Consider the following 25,095-nt stretch of genomic DNA (forward strand, 5'->3'; position numbering starts at 1 on the left):
CTCCAGGTAAGAACACTGGAGTGGGTTGCCATTTCCTTCTCCAATGCATGAAAGTGGAAAGTGAAAGCGAAGCCGCTCAGTAGTGTCCGACTTGCAGCGACCCCAGGGACTGCACCCCACCAGGCTCCTCCGTCCATGGGATTTTCCAGGCAAGAGTACTGCAGAGGGGCGCCATCACCTTCTCCGACATTTTGATATACTGGGTATTAGAACATATGACCATATGAATCTGAGGGGAAAGAGTCACATTTTGGGTTATACAAAATTTGTAAAATCTGGGAGGACTAAGGGATCAACAACGATGACGAACCTGGACTTTGCAGCCAGACTGAGGTTTACAATGCCAGCTTTCCCACTTGATAGGTACATGACCCTCGGTGTTTCTTACGGTCTGTGTTTTGGCTCCCTTGTCTTTGAAATGTGACAATAATATCTACTCCATAGAGTTGTTACAATGAAGATTAAATTAGTTAATATTTGAAAAAAAATGTTCAGAACATTGCCTGGGATATATTAAGCCTATATAAATGCTTTTAAAATAAAATAAAGTATAATTTAAGCTTCCTTTATAATACTTCCCTAGTGGCTCAGACATAAAGTGTCTGCCTACAATGCAGCAGACCTGGGTCGGGAAGATCCCCTGGAGAAGGAAATGGCAACCCACTCTAGTACTCTTGCTTGGAAAATCCCATGGATGGAGGAGACTGGTAGGCTGCAGTCCACAGGGTCTCAAAGAGCTCGACACAACTGAGCAACTTCACTTCACTTCACTTATAATACTTCCAAAGAGCTACCTCTTAAATCTTCACCAAAAATAAAAATAAAAAAGACTTGCTGGCAAAGACTGTCTTTTACATAGAAATGTTTAAAGCAGAACTCAGATATATTATGAGTCTAGAAACTCCAAATCTGTCAAGTTGATATCAAATCTTTAACTGAATTTCAAACTGAATTGTATAAAAAATAGATGACCCCCAAAGATTATCAAATGAATACTTTATTAGAGTCATAACACTTATAAAATAAATTTATTTTCATCATGGAGTTACCAGATTTTAAGACCAACCAATACTTTCTCATTTTTACAGCTAAGGTATACAAAGAAATACTCAAATGCTATAATTTTTGTTCAGTGCTTTGCCAGTCAACTCCCAAATCTAGATCATGATTAATCTACAATTCTAAATATTCACAGTTAAATGACTTCTAGGCTTGGTTCTTTATGATAGAGAAGCAATCCATTTATAAAAGTGCCACCAAGGCAGTTTCATGAAATCATTTAATTTAATGCCACCAAGCAGCATGGACCTGTTATACCTTGGAAATAAAAATATAATCTCACGACTAAATCTAGCAGACTTTTAACAATTCCAGCCGGAATCGATGATATATCCTTATGGCACATTTATGACTTTGCAATAGACCATTTATAATACAGGTTTAAGTGTGTGGTATGGAACTGAAAAAACCAAGGAAGTTGGATTTTTATAGAAATGCTATGATAAAGTCATGACTGGTTTCCTCTTGCCACATATTAAATATACCTTTTAGCTTTACAGTTACATCATAAACCAAACCCTAATAAGATTCTTCTTCCTAAGGGATTATTACATAAACAGCATTTGATCACTGAGCATTTTGATTATGCTGCTCATTCAGGATTGTTCCATGTTCCATGAAATCTAATTGCTCAACTTATACATGGCACTTGTAGGGGATGATTCAACCAAAATACAAAGGGCTGAAAGTATAAAATAATCAAAAGCCCTCTTTTTCCAGAGGTAGCCCTCTTGGGGCAAGAGATAAGTATCTCATTTGGACAGGTGGTGTGAGCTGGGGCCTAACTCTAACTTGTTCTCAAGCCATTTTGGCACTTTGCCATGACCAGGGTCTCCAAGGTGGGCTAAAATACTTTTCTGTGCTATTCAGCCAGAGATAGCTTTTGTGACCACTGTTGCTTGAAAACCGATTCTATGTATTTCTCACCAGTGCAAAACAACATAGGACTATTCTCTAGATGAGAATCTACAACTTTAAGTTACATCTCATGTTCTGTTTGAAGTTAACTTAGAGTCATGTGAAAGAATTAGAAGTAAAAAGTTTACCCTTTGGAGAGCTCTACTGGGTAAAGCCTCAGATATCCACATAAAAATACTCATCTATTCATGCACAGGACAAACAGCTGCTATTTAAAGCATAAATAAACCCAAAGTAAAACATCAGGCACTATATACCCATTTCAGGAGTGGCTTAGGGGTCTCTGGGGCTCTCGTTTTAGGAATGCCAGGTAAACATTTTGCTCAGTTGTTAGGAAAACACTTAGGTGGATTAAGCCACTAGGGTTCACTTCATAAATTACTTTTTCTTGTACTCAAGACTCTGCTTGAATTAGCTTGAGATGCTATAGCTGCTTCAAGGGTAAATGTTTGATCATTAACCCAAAGGCAATGTGATTATTGAATGAGACTAAATATTATGTGGCTTGTCAAATTCACTTTAGACCTTTGAGGATCAGTTCAATAAAACACAAAACCCATAACCAAGGTTTTAAACCAGAGGTCAGCAAACGATAGCCTGTAGCCCACAGGCCAAGTACCTTTAGAGAAAAAGAATGCTGATCTCCATTTTACACTAAAACACAGAGTTCAGTGGGAATCTTATTTTAAATGTGTTTTTCTTCGAAAGTTTTAGTGACCTATTAAAATTAAGGTTCAGGTGATTTGGCAACTAAATACAAGAGATACCCCTTTTTCATGAATGATGTCTATGTATTTTATGGATGTAAAAGGAAATTTTCTTTAAAATGAGAAAAAAAAGAGACAGATAAATGTAAAACTAAAGGCCATTTCTCTGTTTAACATCATAATAAAATTTCCATCCATGAAATAAACCAAACTTATACTTAGATTCTCTCTATATACCAAACAAATTACTTTGGGGATATTGTTATATCTGAACAAAATGGTACCCAAATTGATCAAGACATAAAAAGTACACAAATGAAACACACAAGCAGTTAGTCTTTAAGGAGTGTTATGGTCGCCATCTTCGTAAAGCCAGACCCAAACTGCAACCATAACAAGCTGTCGTCACAAAGGCAAAAATCTAAGAAAGAAGAAACAAAAATTCTTATCAGATTTATAACACTGACTTTAAGAAATCATTTGTCCAAAGGAACAACTGTTTGAAAACTGATCAGCCTACTTAAAGATACTTCAACACGTAAGAAAACTAAATCACTAAGATGATTTAGATTCAGCTTTTTTTGGGGACGATTTTATCCCCTCATACCATTAACCCCTTCTTTTAAACATTCTAGCCCCTAACAATAGGACATCATTTGTGGACAGCTTAGCTTGAGCCTTTGTTCACACACTGGACTCACTTGTTAGGCACTGGTGAGACCCATAACATGGTGCATATTCAAAACTTCATGATGAGATATCTACCTGCACAGTGCTCTCACAGCCACACAGAGTGCAGCTCTCGGGGCCCGAGGATGGAGCAGATTATTTCTGTGACAATGGAAGTGACTGTAGAGCTAAACAGAGAAAACCCAAAGGAATGAATCATCAGGTTGGCGTGGGAGATAGTTCTCAGGAGATAGTTCTCAAGCGTGCATGAGTTCTGAATTACTGTCCTTCGTATTCAAAAAGGATGTTTTTAGCATCAACCATGTGTGCATCGGTACATTTGGTACCTATAAACAAGTAACAGGTATTGTCCTCACCCTTCTGGGGTTTATAATCCATAGAGAACTCCCCAAACCATCAAATATGTTAAAACATTATGATGTAGCACAGGAGTCCTTCTAGCAGGAAACCAGAGCTCTCAGAAGGCATATCAGATCCACCTACGAAACATTTTTACAGTGTAATTACCATGCTGCTACTTTCCCCACCCTTCTTCTGCTGGTTGTCTCTCAGATACATCTCTCTTTTTAAAGAAAACTTGACTAGTGTACAGTTGCTTTCCAACGTTGTGTTAGTTCCTAGCGCATGGCAAAGTGAATCAGGTATACATTTACATATATATCTTACATCTCTGATCTAGGCATTTCTTTTCTGTTGCAAGAGAATGACCACTTTATTTTAAAGTACAAATGTGAATATTTAATTAGAACATGAAAAGAAATCACAATCACCACGAATTCTGAAAAGCTGACAAATGTCACAAATATTCCAAATCTAAAACAACAATTTTGTTTTACTATCTGCCTGATAACATCTTACTTCTAAGGACCCACTTTCTTTGCTATATTTTCACAAGACTATTTCAGAAGACAATAGCATGAGAGAGATTTTGTAATCTTGGGTAAAATCCACTGTTTCTTCTGTGATGATTGATTAAAATTTGTTTTTTGTTTCGATAAAAAAAGGTTTCTTTCAGTTTTATACGTATTTGTAGTAACATGCAAACTGTGCAGGTTTGTCAAATTTGGAAAACTCTGTATCATGTTTCATACATGATTTATACAATTTCAGGATATTTCAAAATTTCTTGAGGAATGATACTCTTAAACCATAAATCTCAAAGTGTAAATCTTACTGCACTTTGAGTTGCTCACGTGTAGTTACAGTTGTCCTCCATGTCTTCCTTGTACTGGCAGATGATGAAATTTACATTATCCCCATTGAATTCTGGGGGCCTTTATGCATGTGGCTCCCTTAGTTCTATTTATAATACTGCTCTAATGTTTGCACAGAATTTCTGATAAGTTCTATCTCAAATGATTCTCATAAAAAAAAGCCTGGTGCATTTTTTATTTTATGTCAAGTATACACCTGCCAGGAGGGAGTTTCTGTTTTGACCAGGAGTCCACTTACATTTTTGTGCATCAGTTGATCTGATCTGCAAGGTGGTTCCCCTTGTTGTGAGTCAGCTCATCAGCTCAGTGGATTTCACTCACCACTCTGTGCTGACTAGTCCCTGGATGAATGACTACTTTTGATATCTATTACTAGTGAAAAGGAGTTCTCTCTCTAAGGCAGAGGTCGCCAGCCTCTGGGATCTAATGCCTGATGATCTGAGGTGGAACTGATAATAATAGAAATAATAGAAATAAAGTGCACAATAAATGTACCGTGCTTGATCATCCTGAAACCATCCCCCTGCACCCCTGGTCTGTGAAAAAACTGTCTTCCACAGAACTAGTCCCTGGAGCCAGAAAGACTGGAGACGGACTGCTGTTCTAAGGTATACTGAAATGGAAAGTGAAGGACTCAACAGAATGTCGCAAATGAATGGCTCATGCACTTAAGTGTTATTAAAACTCAGAAACTAAAGATTTGCTTCTATCCGAGTGTATGGGTAAAATGGGGGTTAATGCAGAACTTAAAGCATGGAGAAGTTTACTAAGGCAGCGTCACTTAGGCAGAAAAAGGGAAGGACAAATCTGTGTCTGTGACAAAGACCACATCTGAAGCTACACGGAGTAGAAAGCACAACTAATTCTTTTCACAAAGTAGACTTTGTTGCACAAGGCCAACCACTAGCACTCATGTAGGTATGGTCTTATATGAATGTCAACCTCCTGGTGCTTCAGTTTCATCATCCACAGCACTGGGGTAATGACAGTACTTGGTTTGGCTCATAAGGTTAACTGTACAGATAAACAGCTATTATAAGTTTAATGCTGCTGGCTATTATTAAAGAACACCATTGTTGCCAGAGGAGTTTCTTAGAGACCTTGATGGGGGAGGGGAAGCGTGGGTAAACAGTGTTCATCCCACACTTACTGTGGCGGCCACGTTTATGTTATACTGGTTATCGCTCAGGAGTAGCTGCACAGTCATGGTTCTATTGCAGCGTAGGTCGTGCAGCGACGTGGTGGCTGCCTCCAGCAAAAAGGCTCCAAAGTAGAATACAAAGACTGTGAAATGGTAAGCGAAGTCCTGAAAGAGGATGGAAAAGAGAGTCATCTGCCAGTGAAGAGAATAAGCTTTTCCAAGAGTTTCTTATTTCAAACCAAGTTTAGGTTCAGGAAAAACAGAACTTTTAATCAAACAGTCTTTAACCACACTGGCCGTTTCTTTTGGCTCCCTTAGCAATGTCAAGCTGTTAGAATTCCAAGGAAAATCAACCAACTCGTTGTAATTGGCACAGTGGTAAACCTTCAGATAGACTGAATTTTATAAAATACATAATTCAGTTTAGATAAGGTACCACAGAATTCCTGTCCTTAAAATTCAAGTAAAACAGCATTTAAATTATATCTTGTTAGAGTAATTATATAACTATATATAATAACATATACACAGATTTCATAATTAAGTATTTTATTTGTGAGCAGTTTTTATTTTTATTCATTAGATTGTCATTCCATACACCAAAAGATATAGAATATTTATGAAATCACCAAATTCAATACCATATCTCTAGACATTTTAAAAAACAAAATAAATACTTCTACAAAAAATAGAGGAGGTTTTCATGCAAAACTCAACAATTATTAAGTTATTTTATCTGTCACTGGCATTAATGTGACACGTAACTATTAAAATTCACGTTGTCTAACCTGACTCAATGTACCATCAACACACTGCTGTGTATTTTTGTTAACAATTTCTATAGCAGGCACTTCACATTTATTATTAATCACCCTTACAACCACCATTTATTATTTCCATTTAACAAATAAGGAATTTCTTCTTCTTTTTCTGGTGAAGTGATGAAATGACTTTCCCAAAGCCCCACAAAGCTTTGGAGGGAGACCTCAAACCTAAACCAGTCTGTCTGATTCCAAAGTCCATTTGCTTTCTTCTCTATCAATCTGTTCCTGATACAGCTATAGTACCAAAAAAAAAAAAAAAAAGAAAAGAAAAAAAAAAAAGGAACACTGCATGGCTTTTGTGTAAATGCCCATTCAGCAAGCAAAACTGTCCAGAGAAATTGTTTTTACTCTCCCTAGAATAATAAGGACAAAGTTAACTAACTAAGAGTGAGAATTACCAAAGGTACAATGCTAAAAATGCTTTCTACTTAACCATTCTAATTTATAAACTGACCAACCAATGCCTTCAAAAGATCTAAGAAAAAAGTTATACATGAGCCACATGTCTAATCTATAGGAGAAATACTTAAACATTTACATGTGGTTAGTCAATAAACGTTCACTGACGAAGGTCAAAATCCAATGTCGCTACTTTGAGAGATAAAATGCAATAGAGTTGGGTCTTACTTAAGGAAGTGATAAAGACTGAGAGAAAAACACGTTTCAGACCATTCAGACTCATCTAATTTACCAAAGGGGACTCGGAAATGGCTCATTTCATCCCAAAAGGAACGGGAAGAGTTGGGTGACACGGCCTGAAACTCTTGGGATGATGTGGTCTTTGCCGTCTTTGCCAGCCTCATCTGATGTCACTGTCTTTCCTCTTTGAACATCAGCCATGCTGGTCTCGTTTTGGTCCCAAGGAATCACTCTATACCTCAAGACTGATACTCTTTACACGTGGCAATTTCTCTGAGTCTTCCCACAACCAATGACCACATACACCTACCCTCCAGCCCTCTACACACACACACACACACACACACACACACACACACACACACACACACCCCACCATTCCATTCCTGCCCAATTTTGCCTCCTCCCTCCTTGGGCTTCCCTGATGGCTCAGCAAGTAAAGAATCCACCTGCAGTGGAGGAGGCACAGGAGACACAGCTTCATTCCCTGCGGTGGGAAGATCCCCTGGAGAAGGGCATGGTAACCCACTCCAATATCCTTGTCTGGAAAATCGCATGAACAGAGAAGCCTGGCAGGCTCCAGTCCACGGGGTTACAAACAGTCAGACAGAACTGCGCACATGGCACACACACTCCTTTACAGGAGCATCAGAACTGAGTTGCGACAAAGGCTTTCAGATCCAATGCTGTTTCCTCCCCCTGCATCTTTCACAGGTGTTACCATCCAATAAACTTCCTGCACGTTCAGCTCTATTTGGCTTGGGTCATACCATCCCATCCTTCACATTAGCCTTAGGATCCCATGTACCACAAAGTATGGGTTTCCCAGGTGGCGCTAATGATAAAGAATCTGTCTGCCAATGCAGGAGACGTAAGAGACGTGGGTCCAATCCCTGGATGGGGAAGATCCCCTGGAGAAGGAAATGGCAACCCATTCCAGGATTCTTGCTTCGAGAATCCCATGGACAGAGGAGCCTAGGTGGCTACAATCCACAGGGTCACAAAGAGCTGGACACGACTGAAGTGACTCAGCATGAAAGCACCCTAAAATGTAAGAGGAACTCATGGCAACAGTGGTGAGAAAATCACTATGTCAGCTCCTGGAGTTATAGAATCAGGCATGTCACCTGATTTCCAAGATGTGAATTACAAGTCTTGGAAAAGCATCTCCTGGTGTCCCCCTGGGCCCTTGTAGGGAAGGAACACTTGATCTTGAGACAACAAAGATGAAGCATCCAGAACTGCCCATTATGAATGGAGTTCTCTCAAAGCCACTAACTCATACAGTCACAACCTGCTTCTTCAGGTGGGAAGGGGACATCAGAGTTCAAGCTGAGCTGGGCTAGTAGGCCTGAGTCTGTTGTGTGAGCAGGTGGCCCAGGCCCCCAAGCCACCCACCAGGATGGTCCTGCCCTCCTTCCTCAGCCCAAGCCTATAGCCACATGGGGGAGGAGATCCCCAGGGTCCAGATGAAGGGGAAGAAAAACACCTGAGCTTGTTTCTCATGGCGTGATGGGCTGTCGCAAGGCGAACAGGGACAGCAGCTGTATTACACATGCTTTAGAGACACATTCAGAGCTGGCTGTGAAAGCGCAGTTAGGGAACATCTTCCTAATGGATGGAACTCTGAGTGGTGCAGCATGTCACACACTTTGTTAAGAAAGCAAAGTGCCCACACAGAGACGCATCCGCAGTGGGGAAAGGTCTGGCAAGCTGGTCAGGGCCCTGGAAAATAAAAGTTCAGAGACAAGGAAGTATGGAGCAGGGAGATGGACATACGGGATTAGGCATGAAATGTGAAGTGTGACCTTTCTTTTATGTGGTCACGCCCACTAGAAGTATCTACATGGAAGATGATCTGGCCAGTTGATGTAACCAATTAAAAAGCAGAGACATTACTTAGCCAACAAATGTCCATCTAGTCAAAGCTATGATTTTCTAGTAGTCACATATTGATGTGAGAGTTGGACAATAAAGAAAGCTGAGTGCCAAAGAATTGATGCTTTTAAACTGTGGTGTTGGAGAAGACTCTTGAGAATCTCTTGGACTGCAAGGAGATCAAACCAGTCAATCCTCAGGGAAATTAGTCCTGAATATTCTTTGGAAGGACTGATGTTGAAGCTGAAACTCCCATACTCTGGCCACCTGATGGGAAGAACCGACTCCTTAGAAAAGACCCTGATGCTGGGGAAGACTGAAGGCAGGAGGAGAAGGGGATGACAGAGGATGAGATGGTTGGATGGCATCACCAACTCAATGTACATGAGTTTGAACAAGTTCAAGGAGTTGGTGATGGAGCCCTAGCGTGGTGCAGTCCATGGGATCACAAAGAGTCGGACATGACTGAGCGACTGAACTCACCGTCTCCTTCCTGGCATGATGGATACATGAACAGAGGGGCCATGGCTGGGGAGGCGAGTCTATGTCATGGCCCAATAGCGTGGACTCCCAATAGCGTGGACTCCCAACAGCCAAAGCTGACAAGCCTCCTATCCATATACATCAGAGGCCAGAGAGAATGAAAACCACAATCACAGAAAACTACCCAAACTGATCACAAGGATCACAGCCTTGTCTAACTCAACAAAACTATGAGCCATGCCATGTAGGACGAAGAGAGATGGGTCACAGTGGAGAGTTCTGACAAAACATGGTCCAGTGGAGAAGGGAATGGAAAACCACTTTAGCATTCTTTCCTGAGAACCCCATGAACAGTATGAAAAGCTGACCCACCTCTTGCCTTTTCTGAATGCTGGATGTGCCAGCAACAGAGACTGATTCTGAGACCCTGACATGGTGCTTTTCTCACCTGGTATCAAATTGATGAAACTCAGTTCCCAGCTTCCTGAGAGGCATAAAGTTTCATTCTCACAAAATGGACACTGACTGTGAGTATGGATTTGCTCTTCCTCTCTGCAGAACCTCTGCCACTACCACTGTCCAGGGACTTACAGAATATGCCTCATCTATCAGCATCCACTCAATACATCTGACCAAGGGATTAACTTCTCAGCAGAGGATGAGTGGGAATGGGCCCACAACCCTGAGCTGTCTCCTATCCTGCACCATCTAGGAGCTGCTGGCCTGGCAGCATGCTGGGATGGCGGGCTGAAGGCACAGCCTGGAGGAACCACCCTGTGAGGATGTGTGGCCACACGTCAGGACGCAGTGGATACAATGAAGAAGAGTTTTCAACATGGTGTCGTATCCCCATTGGAAGAGTGGGAACCAAGGGTGGAAGGAGTTTCTCCTCTTACCATGGTCACACCCAGTGACCTCGGGAAAGACTTTTTAACTGCTGTCCCTGCACTCTGGACTCTGCACGACCAGAGGTCCCACCCCGGGGGATGTACTCTTGCTAGAGGATCCAGCAAGCAGCCCACTGACTGGGAGCTATGACTGCTACCTGTGTGCTTTGGTTCTTTGTGCTCAGGGATCAAAGGTGAGAGGAGGGGTCACCATCTTGACAAAAAGAAGGTGTGGCTGCTGATACCCAGGAGGGCAGGAAGGAGTCTATGTGGAACTTGGGTGCTCTACTCGGGGTCCTATTAGAAACCTCCTGCCCAACTGTGAGTAAGATGGAGCAACACTGGCCTGAAAAGGATATAGTTTCCAGCGGGCTTACAGTCCTTCAGGTGGAAGGGATTGGATTATACCACCAGGTAAACCGCAGAGACCAGCAGATGTGAAGTGCTGAGCAAGAGGAGTTTGAAATGGTCAGCGGACCCGGGGAGGTGACCGAGACCAGTTGTGGCTCTGAGATCAGCTCCAGTCAGAGGGGCTGCAGTTTGTCTCTGTAGCCTCTTTAAGTTCTGCTTCAGGAAGAGAGGTACACTGGGACCTTGGAGGAGCAACGCCCCACACGTATATGGTGGAATGGATCCACGGGGTGCAAGAAGATGCATGGGTGTCCCCTCTAGACATAACCTGACATTCCACTGTGAGGACCACAGTCAGCGGACAGCTTTGGCTTCAGTGGATTTGGAATCTATGCTGAGACTGGGCTAAGCCCACGTTCTTCTCTGACAGCTCACAGCCAATGGCGGTGCAGCGTGGACACTGTGCCTGGCCACTTTCACCCAACACAAGAGTCTGAAAGGGAAAGCTGTGCTCTGAAGCGTCACACTAGGCTGGCAAGAACTTTGTCATACTCTAAGACTTCTTTGCTTTATCTTACAGCTTCCTTCTTTTAAAGGTGTTGCCTCCTCCCCTTTCCCTCAAAAAAACCCCAAAAACAAAAAAAAAAACAACCCACAAAAAAACTCTTGTACTTCAAAATCCATCTTAGAATCCACGTCCCGGTGGCCTGGAGATGACATATATATATATGCTATTCTCATTCCCTTCTTGGCCATTAACATAATTATAATTATTGCATCAGGCTTTCAGGTGGCTCAGTGGTAAAGAATCCACTTGCCAATGCAAGAGATGCAGGTTTGATCCCTGGATTGGGAAGATACCCTGGAGAAGGGATAGGCTACCCACTCCAGTATTCTTGGGCTTCCCTGGTGGCTCAGCTGGTAAAGAATCCTCCTGCAATGCAGGAGACCAGGGTTTGATCCCTGGGTTGGGAAGATCCCTTGGAGAAGGGAAAGGCTTCCCACTCCAGTATTCTGGCCTGGAGAGGTCCATGGACTGTACAGTCCCTAGGGTCACAAGGAGTTGGACATTGCTGAGTGACTTTCATTTTCCAGTATTATAGCCAGGAAAATTTCATGGACAGAGGAGCCTGGCAGGCTGCAGTCTATGGGGTCGCCAAAGAGTTGGACATGACTGAGCAACTGAGTACAGACACAATTCTTGCATCAGCTGTATAATCATTTCCTCACTGCTACTGTCCACTCCAACAAAGTCTCTGAGGGCCGCTCCCAGTCCTACCTTGTTCACCAGAGTATTTCGAGAGCCTTAGGAAGGATCAGGCATGTCCTAGGTGCTCATATCTCCCTCCACCCTTGCCTAGAGTGACCCCATGGACTATAGCCTGCCAGTCTCCTTTGTCCATGGGACTTTCCAGGCAGGAATACTGGAATGGATTGAAATTTCCTACAGGGGATCTTCCTGACTCAGGGATTGAACCTGCATCTCCTGCATTGGCAGGCAGATTCTTTACCACTAGCACCACCTGGGAACCCCAATATATGTTATTACTTATTAAATTTTTATTTCACCATTTACACCAACACTAGAAAAAATACTGAAGACACCAGTCATGAATGCTAATTAAATCTCATATCAGTAAAAACTAGAAGCTATACATATTGTAGGTAACATTCCACAATGAACAGTTCTAGAAAATAATTTCTCTATCAAAATGCATTCCTGCTTCCCTCATGCATGGCATACAGGCGACAGACATTAAACAATTATCAGGGGGGGAAGCAATAATTTTTTAAGCGATTAATGTTTAACAACTCCAGAAGGCAGCAATTGAAAATTGTTACCATCTGGTGATGACTGCATGATACGCATGGCTCAAAAATTCTCCTGGCTGAGTGTACAAAATAAATTGCAAAACCTATCAAAAGCAACCATGTGGCCAGAAATGACTAAGAACGCCGAAAATCACAAAAGAAGGGGGATAGGGTGCCCTTTCTAAATACTATGTAAGCATATAAGCAAATTTCTTGAAGGCAAGAGTTGGCTTTTTGAAACTATACCCACTATATGACAAGACAGTACTAATAACCTCCACAAAGTGTAGTGCGTGTTGCTGTCCCCAGCTTTCTCTTAGTAAAAGTGGACTACTCTAACTCAAAAACCCATAAGATGAGCTCTGCAGGTGACCTATGGAACAGACTGGTCATTTTAACTGTCCCTTTAATGAAGTGGTTTAATTTTAAAAAAACAACATGTTTTATCGTATGAACATCAGATACAAGGCAACAAAAACTGGGAAGAAATATAAGTTTAGAAAATCTAATTAAACCGAATACATTTACAAAAAATATTAATGCTTGGGCTCAATACCAAAGATAAGGCTCCATATGAGCAAAAGAGAAAAAGAGGATATGAATGTACATCTAATAAAATCAGGAGTGATATCTGAAACATATTTAAACATTGGTAAGACATGTGCCTCAACCAGTTAGAGAGAATGCTGAGCACTGCAGGATCCTGGAGACTCACTACTTGCCCAGATATTGACTCTTTACTTGCCGGGCTATTAGGAGGTCCAGGAAGGTCCCAGAGAAAGGGTCAGGTTATGGGGATTAGGAAGAGGCAGTAGGTTGGGGCAAAATCTATGTATTAACTAGTACCAAAGTACCAGTAGAGCTGTTCTGTTGGTACATACTGGCCAAGTACCATCTTCAAGTCTGATATTAAAAGAGCTTGGTAGCACTCTCCAACATGAAGGATTGACTGATTCATTCAGGTGTTATTAAAAGAAAGTCAGGAATTTAGAAAAAGGCAAATAAGCATCTATAATATTTATAACTTAAATGGGGATTTTTGATCTTCATCATTTGAACAATAATTAGAAATCTTTTCTCATCATTAATGAGAATCAAGGCAAACATGAGAAACACATTGTGTCAGCAACCTAAGAAATAGGAATTTGTAAGTTTCAAACTGCAAGCCTCAACACACTGAAGGAGTTCGATGATTTACTGATCACTTACTATAAATCAGACACAAAGCTGAACACTTAATAATACACGGATTCCACTGTTCCTTAACAACATCTTGTGAGGCTGGTATTATCATTTTACAGAGGAAGAAATGAGGCTCAGTATTTTGCCCAAGGCTATTTGGTTAGTAAGCAGACCCAACTAATCTCAAAGCCTGGGCAGGATTATAACCGCCACACTACACGTCCTCCTTAGCTGGCCCTGGCTTACTGAATGGGCAGTCACATTTGCTAGACTTCACTGCTGATAACATCTGAGATGATGCTCCTCAGTATGGTCTATAAATAAGACAAAAACCGATATTTTTTCTTGCTGCTGAATAAAACACTACCACAAGTGAAAGAAACATATACAAAGCCTGACTGAAGGTCTGATTAAAGTTTCTAACTGCCAAAGTGTGAAAGAACCTAGTGGTGGTTCTTCATGATCCTTATTAAACTGATCACTGATGGACTGCCATTCATGCTCCACTGGGCCATTGACAGATAACCCCAGAGAATGAATGACCATAAGCATGAAAGAGATTTGACTACACGATAGGAAAAAAAGGAAATGTAAGTTGACCCAATATAAGGGTATCATAATTTTTAAAATGGTGTCAATTGCAAATTCACTTCTTAAAATGTATCTACTCTTGCTAATCTAGGACAGACATTGAAAATAAATGTAAAATATGGCCTTGCCTTTTCTAAGTTATCTGAAGAGTAGAATATAGAGCTACTTGTTTTCTGAAAAGAATATATGTATTTGGTATCTGAAGCAGGAATCAATGGAAAACTTTAAGATATATGGCACAGCATCCATCTCCCCGAATCATCTGTTCGATAGTTCAGTAACTGTAATGAGATTCATTTGTTGTGTGAAATAAAACCGTCTTTGCAGAAAGGTCATCTAACTCATAAGGGAGTAACAGAGAGATGGTTGAGTTATGTCAACACCGGAATTGCACAAACTGGGACCCTGCCGTCCAGTTGGGCTGGCCGCACAGCAACACAGCAGCCCCTGTGCTCTGACCTCTTCTCTCCCACTAGAGGTAATGGATAGAACCAGAGATCTGGCATCTCAGGACAAAACAAGATCCTCATAAGTTTTTCGCATTTTTCCAGAAAGAGACATAAAGATCCCTTACCAGGAAATTCCAATTGGCATTAATCTGAGTCACCACGCCAGAGAGGAACACGCCCAGGAAGAGAAGGGAACAGACGAAAGCTGTCACAGACACAAACATGACCCATCCTTGCAACAGAGGTAGAGGAACATTGGAGGAGGCGACTAGGATCCACACGAGTCCTCCGAACACCTGCAGGGGAAAGGAAACACAGTGATAGATTTGGCACAGAACTGGACATGCCTGCATCAGGCTTCCTCGCTGTCTTGGTTCCTCCCCAGACCCCTGCATGTGTTCCTGCAACCCCGCCAGTGACTTGGCTCCATCATTACTGGAGATGCCTTCTCTCAGCTGCAAGCAAGAGCTTCTGCTCTGGGGCCTGATCTGACTCCACACCATTTCTGAACCTGCCTTTCTGTTGGACTCTTGTCCTCAGTCTAAGACCAGGTTCAGCATGCTTTCACCATCTAAAAGTATTTTCCTTTAAAAGAATTTGATAAAGAATAAATATATGTATGTGTATTATATAACTGAATCACTTCGCTATACACTGAAACTAACACAACACTGTTAATCAACTATGCTCCAAAAAAAAAAAAAAAGTTAAGTATTTTCCCTTGACGTTGCTGCCTCTCTAGTTTCCTCTCTAAGGATTTCTTTTCAGTTCACCATTTTTACAAATTTACCTCTCCACCGCCTCTCCTTATTAACATCTACTGGCTTCTGTTCTCGCCACTTCTCAGAGAGTCTATTAGCAAAGATCAGCCATAAATTTCTAACCTGTCACTTCTCACAGCCATGCTTCAGTCCTTATCACGACCTACTCACACAGGTGAGATTTGCCTACACATGGTGACTCAGATGGTAAAGAACCTGCCTACAATGCAGGAGACCTGGGTTTGATCCCTGGGTTGGGAAGATCCCCTGGAGGAGGGAACAGCTACCCACTCCAATATTCCTGCCTGGAGAATTCCATGGACCGAGAAGCCTGGTGGGCTATAGTCAGTCCATAGCATCACAGAGTTGGATACGACTGAGAGACTAACGCTAACTAACTGAATAGCTGTAGCTACTGTACATGACTGGAGAAGGAAATGACAACCCACTTCAGTACTCTTGCCTGAAGAATCCCACGGACAGAGGAGCCTGGCGGGCTACAGTCCACGGGGCCGAAAGAGTTGGACATGACTCGGCAACTAAACCACCACCACTGTACATGATAGAAAACAATAAAATCTTTCATCATTTATTGATGCTCTTCTATGTGTTGGACGTAAGAATAAGTACTTTAGATATTTATACACCCAATATTCAGCAAATACCCACTGTCTGGCACTGTGCTGGGTAAAAGGCATAAAACGGTAAACAATGGTCTCAGCCATCACAGAGTTCATAGTGTCTTATAGGAAAGAGGAAATTAAGCAAGTCTCTTAAATGCTGCTTCACGTGTGGCACAATTGGACAAATGCGGGGCACTAAATCCAGTTGTGAGAAGTCAGAAAACACTGCCTAGAAGCAACAGCTCAAAAGACAGTGCCAGGGAGAAGGGCAGAGGGCAGAGGAGGCTGTTTCAGGGCAGGAGGTAAATCTTGAGATGATTTGGGGCAGAGGGGCTGAGAAACAGCCTGGCAGGGCTGAAGGGCAGAGCTCGGGGTGATGGAGCAGCAGGCTGGGACATGACAGCAAAAGAACGGATGAAGAAAATACCCAGATTTATGGCTGGGGCAGGTAGCAGTGAGTGAGAAAACAGAGGAGGAGGAGGAGTTAGCGGGTGAGGACAGTTTTATAAATCTGACAGCAATGGTCTCCTCCATGCTACTGCCAAAGAGATAGAGGCTAGGGACTTTCCTGGTGGTCCAGTTGTTAAAGCTCCTCCCTGGTTGGGGAACTAAGATCCCATATGTCATGCAGCCAACAAAAAGAGAGAGTGTGACATAAAGGCTACACATCCTTTACAGGGTATTCCAGGCCATTTATGAGCTAATCTGTCTTTTCCATACTTGTCTCTTGCCATTGAGCCCCTCACATCTTACATTATAGAAAAAGAAATGAACAGTCCAGAGACAAAGCTCTTTCACATTTGAGTGGCCTGACTTATGTTGGCCCAGAATATTGTTCCTTCCCTATGTGTTTCTGAGAAACTCCCATGCATAGCTCCCCATGGATAGCACATCAACCAGAAGGCCTTTCCTGAGTTCCATCCCACGCTCAGGCCATCTTCCTGCCCTCTGGGCAAACTCCCTATTGTGGATTTGTTACATGGATGAGAAACACCGTATTAATAATTAATGCCCCTGGCTTTCAGTCCAACTGTACTACTAGACCTTCTTGGCAGTAGGCTGTCTTATATGCCTCTGTATCTAATATCATTTATTTATCTACAAGTTGATTCTTTCTTAGCTCTCGGTCAGGCACTGTGCCATATTTGGCAATGAAAACCTAGGTTATAGAAGTATCCTGGAGACACAAACAGGTAAGTGGGAATAAATCCCCAGCTCCACAAACAATACAACAATATAGGTGATGTCATAGAAGCAGGTTATGTCTGGCGTATGGAAGGCTCTTAGATATTTGCTTCGTGAACAAACAAGTTCTTATTTCCCATGGGAGAACAATCGGAGCGCCAAATATTAAAAAACAATAATCATGTGTATCTTGCTAGATAATATCCAACTTGCTCATTAGAAGCTGAAAGTACACGTATTAATTCAAGTTTCTAAAAAAACAGAAGAGGCCCACACAATTCATTAGTGCTTTGAAAAACATTTTGGAAAGCCTAAGTTATCACTTGAACAACAATAATGAAAGAGCCAGTCTAATACATTGATAATAATGTTGTTATATCTCAATTCCTAATTCCAAACAAAACATGAACCATCAACCTGGAAAGTTTTATGAAGTAAATCTAAGTCATGAATATTAATATATACTTTAAAAAAATATAACCATAACCTTAGTAGCTATGAAAGAAACAGTGTTCCTGGTAAAAGATTCTCTGCTCTTTCCTACTGTTTAATACATATTTGAAGGTGATAAGATCTTTCATTTTTTCTTTTTTCTCAGCCTCTTCTTCTTGGTACATTGTTCTTACTCTCCCCCCAACAAATAAGCAACATATTTTTAATACTGCTTAAGAAATATACCGGAGAAGGCAATGGCACCCCACTCTAGTATTCTTGCCTGGAAAATCCCATGGACAGAGGAGCCTGGTGGGCTACAGTCCATGGGGTCGCTAAGAGTCGGACACGACTGAGCGACTTCCCTTTCACTTTTCACTTTCATGCATTGGAGAAGGAAATGGCAACCCACTCCAGTGTTCTTGCCTGGAGAATCCCAGAGGCGGCGGAGCCTGGTGGGCTGCCGTCTATGGGGTCGCACAGAGTCGGACACGACTGAAGCGACTTAGCAGCAGCAGCAGCAGCAAGAAATATACATCACTACTAAATATCTATTAATTCAAGAATCATTTCCTGAGACTCCAGGTGCCAAAATAAAGAATAATAAAGAACAACCTGCCACTGTCCACTGGGGACAGGCAGACTCAGAAGGATAAGCATCATTATATGATACAGAGGTTATGATCACATGACGCCTCTAAAGAAGATGCTGTTATGATCTCTTGGAATTAAGCATAACATGTAATAAACCTGGACTGGACCTCAAACTGGCCAGCCTCAAATCTGCTGCCAAGCACTGTAGTAGGATACTGAGAAAAAAGGTGGAAAAAAAAAGGCAAGGTTCTGTCTCCAGGAGCTCTAAATAAGGGAGAAATAGACACCATCAAATCTGATTCAGGAGCAGATTGTGGTGAGTGCTATAAAAAGAGCTCAACGCTGTGTGCTCCGGGAGATGGGGAGAGGGGAGAAGGAGCAGAAGGGGAGGAATCCAGAAGGCAGGCCGGGGAGGCAGGCTCTGAAGCAGGCTTCCAAGGCAGATGAGGGCTGTAACCGGGGATGCTAACGTGACACAGTAGAGATGAACTGTCCTTGTCAGACCCGAAACTACTGTCCTTCCCATACCTCAAAGGCTAGGAAAGGGAACTGGCGTGTATATGAGAAAAGAACAGACTTGCGCTCCTATCTGCGATGGGGGTATGGCTGGAAAGAGGGGAGGGGAGGCAGGAAGGTGTATGAATGCCTTCCCCCCCACCCCCACAAATGCTTTTGCACGCATGCGCACACACACACACACCCACACTACATCCTTAGATCAGAGATTCTGTGAAACCCAGATTTAAGTCTTGCTCAATAATGGAGAAGGAAATGACAACCCACGCCAGTATTCTTGCCTGGAGAATCCCAGGGACAGAGAAGCCTGGTGGGCTACAGTCCCTGGGGTCGCAAAGAGTCGGACACGACTGAGCGACTAACCCTTTCACTGCAGTAGACAGAGGATGGGCCAGAAAAGAGAATTAAGCCACTCTGGAGATCCACCTTCCTCGTTGCAAGACTGCCACCTTGGTAAACAGGTCCGGAGGGCCTTGACACAGTATTTCTCCTTACTCCACAATACACTACCTCTTCTTTTTGCCAAAAGCTACTTTTCTCCTGAGCATCCAAATCTGGCTCCAACTTAAAAAAAAAAAACAAAACTGAGCCTTTACTAACATTACCAATGTTGAGTATATTCTCTTCACCTGATTCTAGGCATTCCTTAGTTCAGCGTATTTACCGGCCACATTAATTATCAGCATCCTTGTTCAGCAGAGGTGACTCTGGAGGAAGCTTTGTTTTTAGAAGTGAAAAGCAGAACACAAAAATGGTTAAAATCTGAGGGAGAACAGTCTTGCAGCAACTGGAGAGTGCACATGGCCTGAGGAATTGGGGAATGCTGGCTCACCGGTGGTGTGTCTTGGATCTGAGTCCACTTGTGACCGCTTGTCTATTATGGCCTTCCACCACTCTCTGGTGTCCTAAAAAGTCTGATAATTGCATACAAGACTCCCTAAGGCACCACCTTTTGAAATTTCTTCCAGGAGCAAAGTCAGGGCTCATGACTTTGAATCTGGTATCAGTCTTCCCCTCTTCCCCTCGCCTCCTGAGCTCAAATTTAAGTGTACTTGGCATGCACCTTAAGTGCTCAAATACACCTCGAGTTGCAGTGACTAAGTTGCTACCCATTCCTAAACCCACGGGTCTCCTCTGTGGCTTAGTGTGTGCTCATCACTTCAGATTGGTTCCTGCAGGCAGAGGGTGTGACCTGGCTGAAACCTTGCCATAAGAAAACCATGCAAGCATTCATCCACACATCACACCAAACTGAACCATCACAGTTGGAGCTAAAATATGTTTTCACTAGAAACTGTGGAAGGACAAAAATACGTAACTCCATGGTCTTGAGTAACTGATAATTCTGGCTGCATGGATTACAGACTTCTCAACTTGGCTCCTATTTGGATAGTCTTCCTATGTCCCCTAAGGATGCCTTTTGCAAACACCCTTTTTCTTTTCAAATGTCACTTATTTCCTAACAGCGTGCTTTTGAACATGCCCTCCGACAACTTAGCTAATAATTTCCAAACCACTTTGACACCTTCATCTTAGTATACTCTTATTATTCACTAAATAAACAGGCCAATTTCTACGCTGACCTATTTTCAGTCAATATTTGGAATGAGACCAGGGAAAGGTAAGTGAAGCTGAAGGTGTGAAGGGCTGGTCAGACTGCCCCTAAGGAGAAACACTTCACTACTGCGAACTTTCTGTATGTAAAGCATAACCCTCTCTTTCCAAATTTCCTACTATTTACATATTGGACATTTCATCACTTTATATCAGTGGAATGAAAAAACCAGAATGCCTAGAGGAAAAAAAAGTCTCCCAACCTGGCTTACAGAGTTAACTTGAGTATGACGTTAAAGCTGATGAGGCTAAGAGAAATATGAGCTAGTATTTACCTAGCTCTTGTGTTCCAAGCACTGTTCTGAGGGTTTTATTTGTACCAACTTAAGCCTTACAAACACTGAGAGATAAGCACTATTATTATTCCCATTTTATAGATAAGCTCTTCAAGATACAGTCATTAATAACTTGCTCTAAATTATACAGTTAATAAATGTGAGACCTGGGATCTGCACTTATACTCTTAACATTATGCTATTCCAGCCCCCAAAAGTCTAATGTTTATCCCAGAGCAGAGTTTTTATAATTTGGCCATGGATTGGCTTGGGGGAAAGGGCCGGATTGATTCTCCAAAATCATATCAAATTGGGTAGGTAAGTGCCTATACATTTTTTCTGTATACAGTCATATATAGTCTTCAATGTCCATCAGAATCACAAAGGGGTTTGAAGGCCTCCAAAAGTTCAGAACACCTTATCTTCTTGACAATCTCTCCTATTTCAATGGATGCTGACTAATAGGGTTCCTGCACATGAAACAGTATGGTTAAAGGACATTTAACATGTTCAGACTATTTATCTTCTAGTGAATAGATCATCTATAACTCCATTTTATATACAACATGTTTTTAAGTGGAATATACTTCAGTCAACAGATACAATAACTGATAGATGTATTTACAAGGCAGCCCATAAAAGTGCAAAGTCGTTCACGACCTGACTGCAGTCCAGTGGACACAGCACGGGGGAGACTGCTGTCAGCCTCTGCAAGCTCACCCTCTCGCCTGCAGTGCTCCTTTCCCTGCCGCCCTCTCAGCACTGCAGCCTCGGTCCCTCTTCCCTGCATACAAAAAGGCCATCACACTGGTCCATGCTTCTGCCCAGCATGCTGCCTTGAGACTTTTTGTTGGATAACAAAACTCTGCTACCAAGTCTTAACAGAAAGACTTCCCTGACTGGTTGAAATCAGAGGCTCGCATGCATGTTTTGCCCACTGGATTGTGAGGTCAGAGTCAGCCACATTGCCTAAACATCTCTGTATGCCCAGAACCCAGGCCAGCATTTTATACTGAGGATGCTCAACGACATTCTCTTTTGAAATGAATGGAAACTCACCAGTGTGTGTAATAGATGGTTCTAGAGGACAATGCTCCAGAAGAGCAGCTTGAGACACTGGGAACACACTGCTGTCTGGAGCTTGGCTCATTCCTTGGTACATGGTGGGTGTGCAAAAATAGGCACGAAGACTCGGGAAGCAGGAACATGTCCTTCTCAATTTTTAAGCTATTATTGGCAACACCCACAGCCTCGTACAAGATCTTAGGAGCCTAGGGCAGCAAGTTATGGGGAAGCTGGCACCTTTTGAAATCTAGCTCATGATACCTCTTTCAATCTTCTTTCTAATTCTTCATTTGAGACCAAGATTTTATTCAGTTTACCTATTCTGCTGCAATGGCCATGGAACCAGTGACCGAAGTATGCCTGCTGGTGCCTTGCCCCCTCCACCCTGGCTCCTCTCCATCAGTCACCATCTGCCTTCTCACCATGCTGATTTCCATTCAAACTGGTCCTGGACTAGCCCTGGTACAGTTCTCAGAAGCAAACACTGTCAAGGCGTTTTGTTTGTTTTGTTTTTAATCAGGGAAAAAAAGGACAAATTCTGAGAAGCAACAAGAAATGACATCTACAGAAAAGACCTAATACAAATGAGGATTTGCTATTTCAATTTACACTTGAAAGATTTAAAAATACATATGACAATGTCATAAAGAATTAGACTTGCTCCTTGTCCATCTGAGCTAAACTTCCATTTTGGTTTCTCAAATAGCTGTTACTAACCCTAAAATGGAAAGCCCATATTTTAGGGGAGAGGTATGTTCTGGCTCTTTTTTTACTCTTATTTATAGTTTCCCTTGATTTTTAAAATCTGTTTTCCATATGTTTATAGGTAGCAAGTTATCCTCCAGGTTAAAATGTTCATGCAGAAATACCAATGCTTCAGCATCAAAACGACTGTACAAGTCCTTGCCTCTTATTTTTCTTTTCATCCCCCTTCTTCTGAAAGCTATTATTCAAAAGTTAGGAATGTCGTCTGTGGTGACTATTCAAGGGCACGGCCCTTTTCACATAAAATAGGACACAGGAAAGTCAAGTAAACTATAAGCTCCTGAAGAAGAGTCATGACATTTTAGATGTTGGGCAATAATAAGTGCTGGAGAAGGTGTGGAGAAAAAGGAACACTCCTACCCTGTTGTTGGGAATGTAAATTGGTACATCTACCATGGAGAACAGAATGGAGGTTCCTTAAAAAACTAAAAATAGTGATACCATATAATCTAGCCATCCTACTCCTGGACAAACATCCTGAGAAAACCATATTTTGAAAAGATAAATGCACCCCAGTATTCACTGCAGCATTACCAACAATCACTAAGACATGGAATCTGTGTTCACTGACAGATGAATGGATAAAGAAGATGTGGTGTACACACACCGTGGACTCAGCCATAAAAAGAATAAAATAATGCCATCTGCAGCAACACGGATGGACCTAGAGATGATCGTACTAAGTGACGTAAGCCAGAAAGAGAAAGACAAGTGTCATATGATACCGCTTATATGTGGAATCTAAAAAATGCTAAAAATGAACTTACTTACAAAACAGAAATAGACTCACAGATGTAGAAAACAAACTTATGGTTACCAAACAGGAAAGTGTGGAGGGATAAATTAGGAGATTGGGATTAAAATATGTACACTACTATACACAACATAGAGCATCAATAAGGACCTACTGCATAGCACAGGGAACTATACTCTATCTTGTAATAACCTATAATGAAAGAGAATGCAAAAAAAACTGTACACTTCTATATGGAGAAGGACATGGCAACACACTCCACAATTCTTGCCTGGGAAATCCCATGGACAGAGAAGCCTGATGGGCTACAGTCCATGGGGTCACAAAGAGTTGGCTACGACTTAGTGAGTAAGCAACAGCAACAATACTTATATATATGTATAACTGAATCACTTTGCTGTTTATATGAAACTAACACAACACTGTAAATCAACTATCTATATTTCAATAAAAAAATTTGTTTCCTCTCCAATGTTTTATTATTAAAAAAATCATACAGAAAAGAAGACTGAATTTTACAGTGAATACCTACAGCACCTAGATTTTTCCATTTAGTTTTTACTATTCTCTTTTTTTATTTTATTTTTTTAAATTATGAAAGTATGATAACACATTTACAGGAGACTTGGAAGATACAGAACAAGGTTACATATTGTTCCACTATATATATCACAATTATTTTTTAAGTAGTAAATTAAGATTTTTAGTTGTAATTCCAATATCAAACTCTCAAAAATTAATAGCAAGGATATACAGAGAAGCAGAAGAATATAACAGACCTGAAAAGCACTGTAAATGAATTCTACATGAAGTGTTATACAATTTTCACACAACAGTATAAATAAATTTTTTTTTAATAAAATGTTTCCTTTCTTCAAGAAAGAAACTAGACAAGAATTTAGGCAGGCATACTTCAAAGCTGCCCTTTCCCGCTCCAGTCAGTTTCCCTGAAATATTTTCACACACTCTTCAATTTGTCCTGCAGAACAATCACACAGCGTTTGTTAAGTACTGCACACGCGTGGTATTGGGTACAACAGCCTGGCTCCTGTCCCCTGTCTTTCCTATTCGGTTGTATCAATGCAAACACACTCCATCCCCAGCTCCTACCACCAGGTACATTTCTATCGGACTCCACAAGACAAATCTCTCCTTTACCTTTTCGTTTGGAGCTCAAGGTCAAGGTTTTCAGCAACTTGGTTTAAAGTTTCCCATATTTCAGTTCTTCATATTTCTTAGGGAGCTGCCAATCACAGCAAATGACTACTGAAAATAATCTTTGGCAAGGGCTTTGTTTTTTTCTCTTATGAAGTTTTAAAGACTCCTTTCTCATGGATAGAGATTCTCAACTCAGACGCAAAGGAAAAATCTTAGCTAAGAATTAAAATCCTTTTAACACAATGGCACCCTACTGCAGTACTCTTGCCTGGAAAATCTCATGGCTGGAGGAGCCTGGAAGGCTGCAGTCCATGGGGTCGTTGGGTGTCAGACATGGCTGAGCGACTTCACTTTCACTTTTCACTTTCACGCATGGGAGAAGGAAATGGCAACCCACACCAGTGTTCTCGCCTGGAGAATCCCAGGGACGGGAGAGCCTGGTGGGCTGCCGTCTATGGGGTCGCACAGAGTCGGACACGACTGAAGTGACTTAGCAGCAACACAGGGAAATACACTCACAGATAGCCC

General features: G+C 41.8%; 1 protein-coding gene across 1 annotated transcript in view; it reads right to left on the reverse strand.

Moving 5' to 3' along the window:
• Positions 1-981: 981 nt before the first annotated feature.
• Positions 982-25,095, reverse strand: part of MAL2 (mal, T cell differentiation protein 2) — a 29,905-nt gene continuing 5,791 nt past the window's right edge. The window contains exons 2-4 of the mRNA XM_069601092.1: positions 14,951-15,121; positions 5,739-5,894; positions 982-3,105 (exon numbers count right to left, since the gene is read on the reverse strand). Of these exons, the coding sequence (XP_069457193.1) occupies positions 3,034-3,105; positions 5,739-5,894; positions 14,951-15,121 (399 nt within the window). The 3' untranslated portion in view covers positions 982-3,033. The remainder of the gene's footprint in view (positions 3,106-5,738; positions 5,895-14,950; positions 15,122-25,095) is intronic.

Source organism: Ovis canadensis, chromosome 9 (genome assembly GCF_042477335.2).
Source record: "Ovis canadensis isolate MfBH-ARS-UI-01 breed Bighorn chromosome 9, ARS-UI_OviCan_v2, whole genome shotgun sequence".
Taxonomy (NCBI): Eukaryota; Metazoa; Chordata; class Mammalia; order Artiodactyla; family Bovidae; genus Ovis; species Ovis canadensis.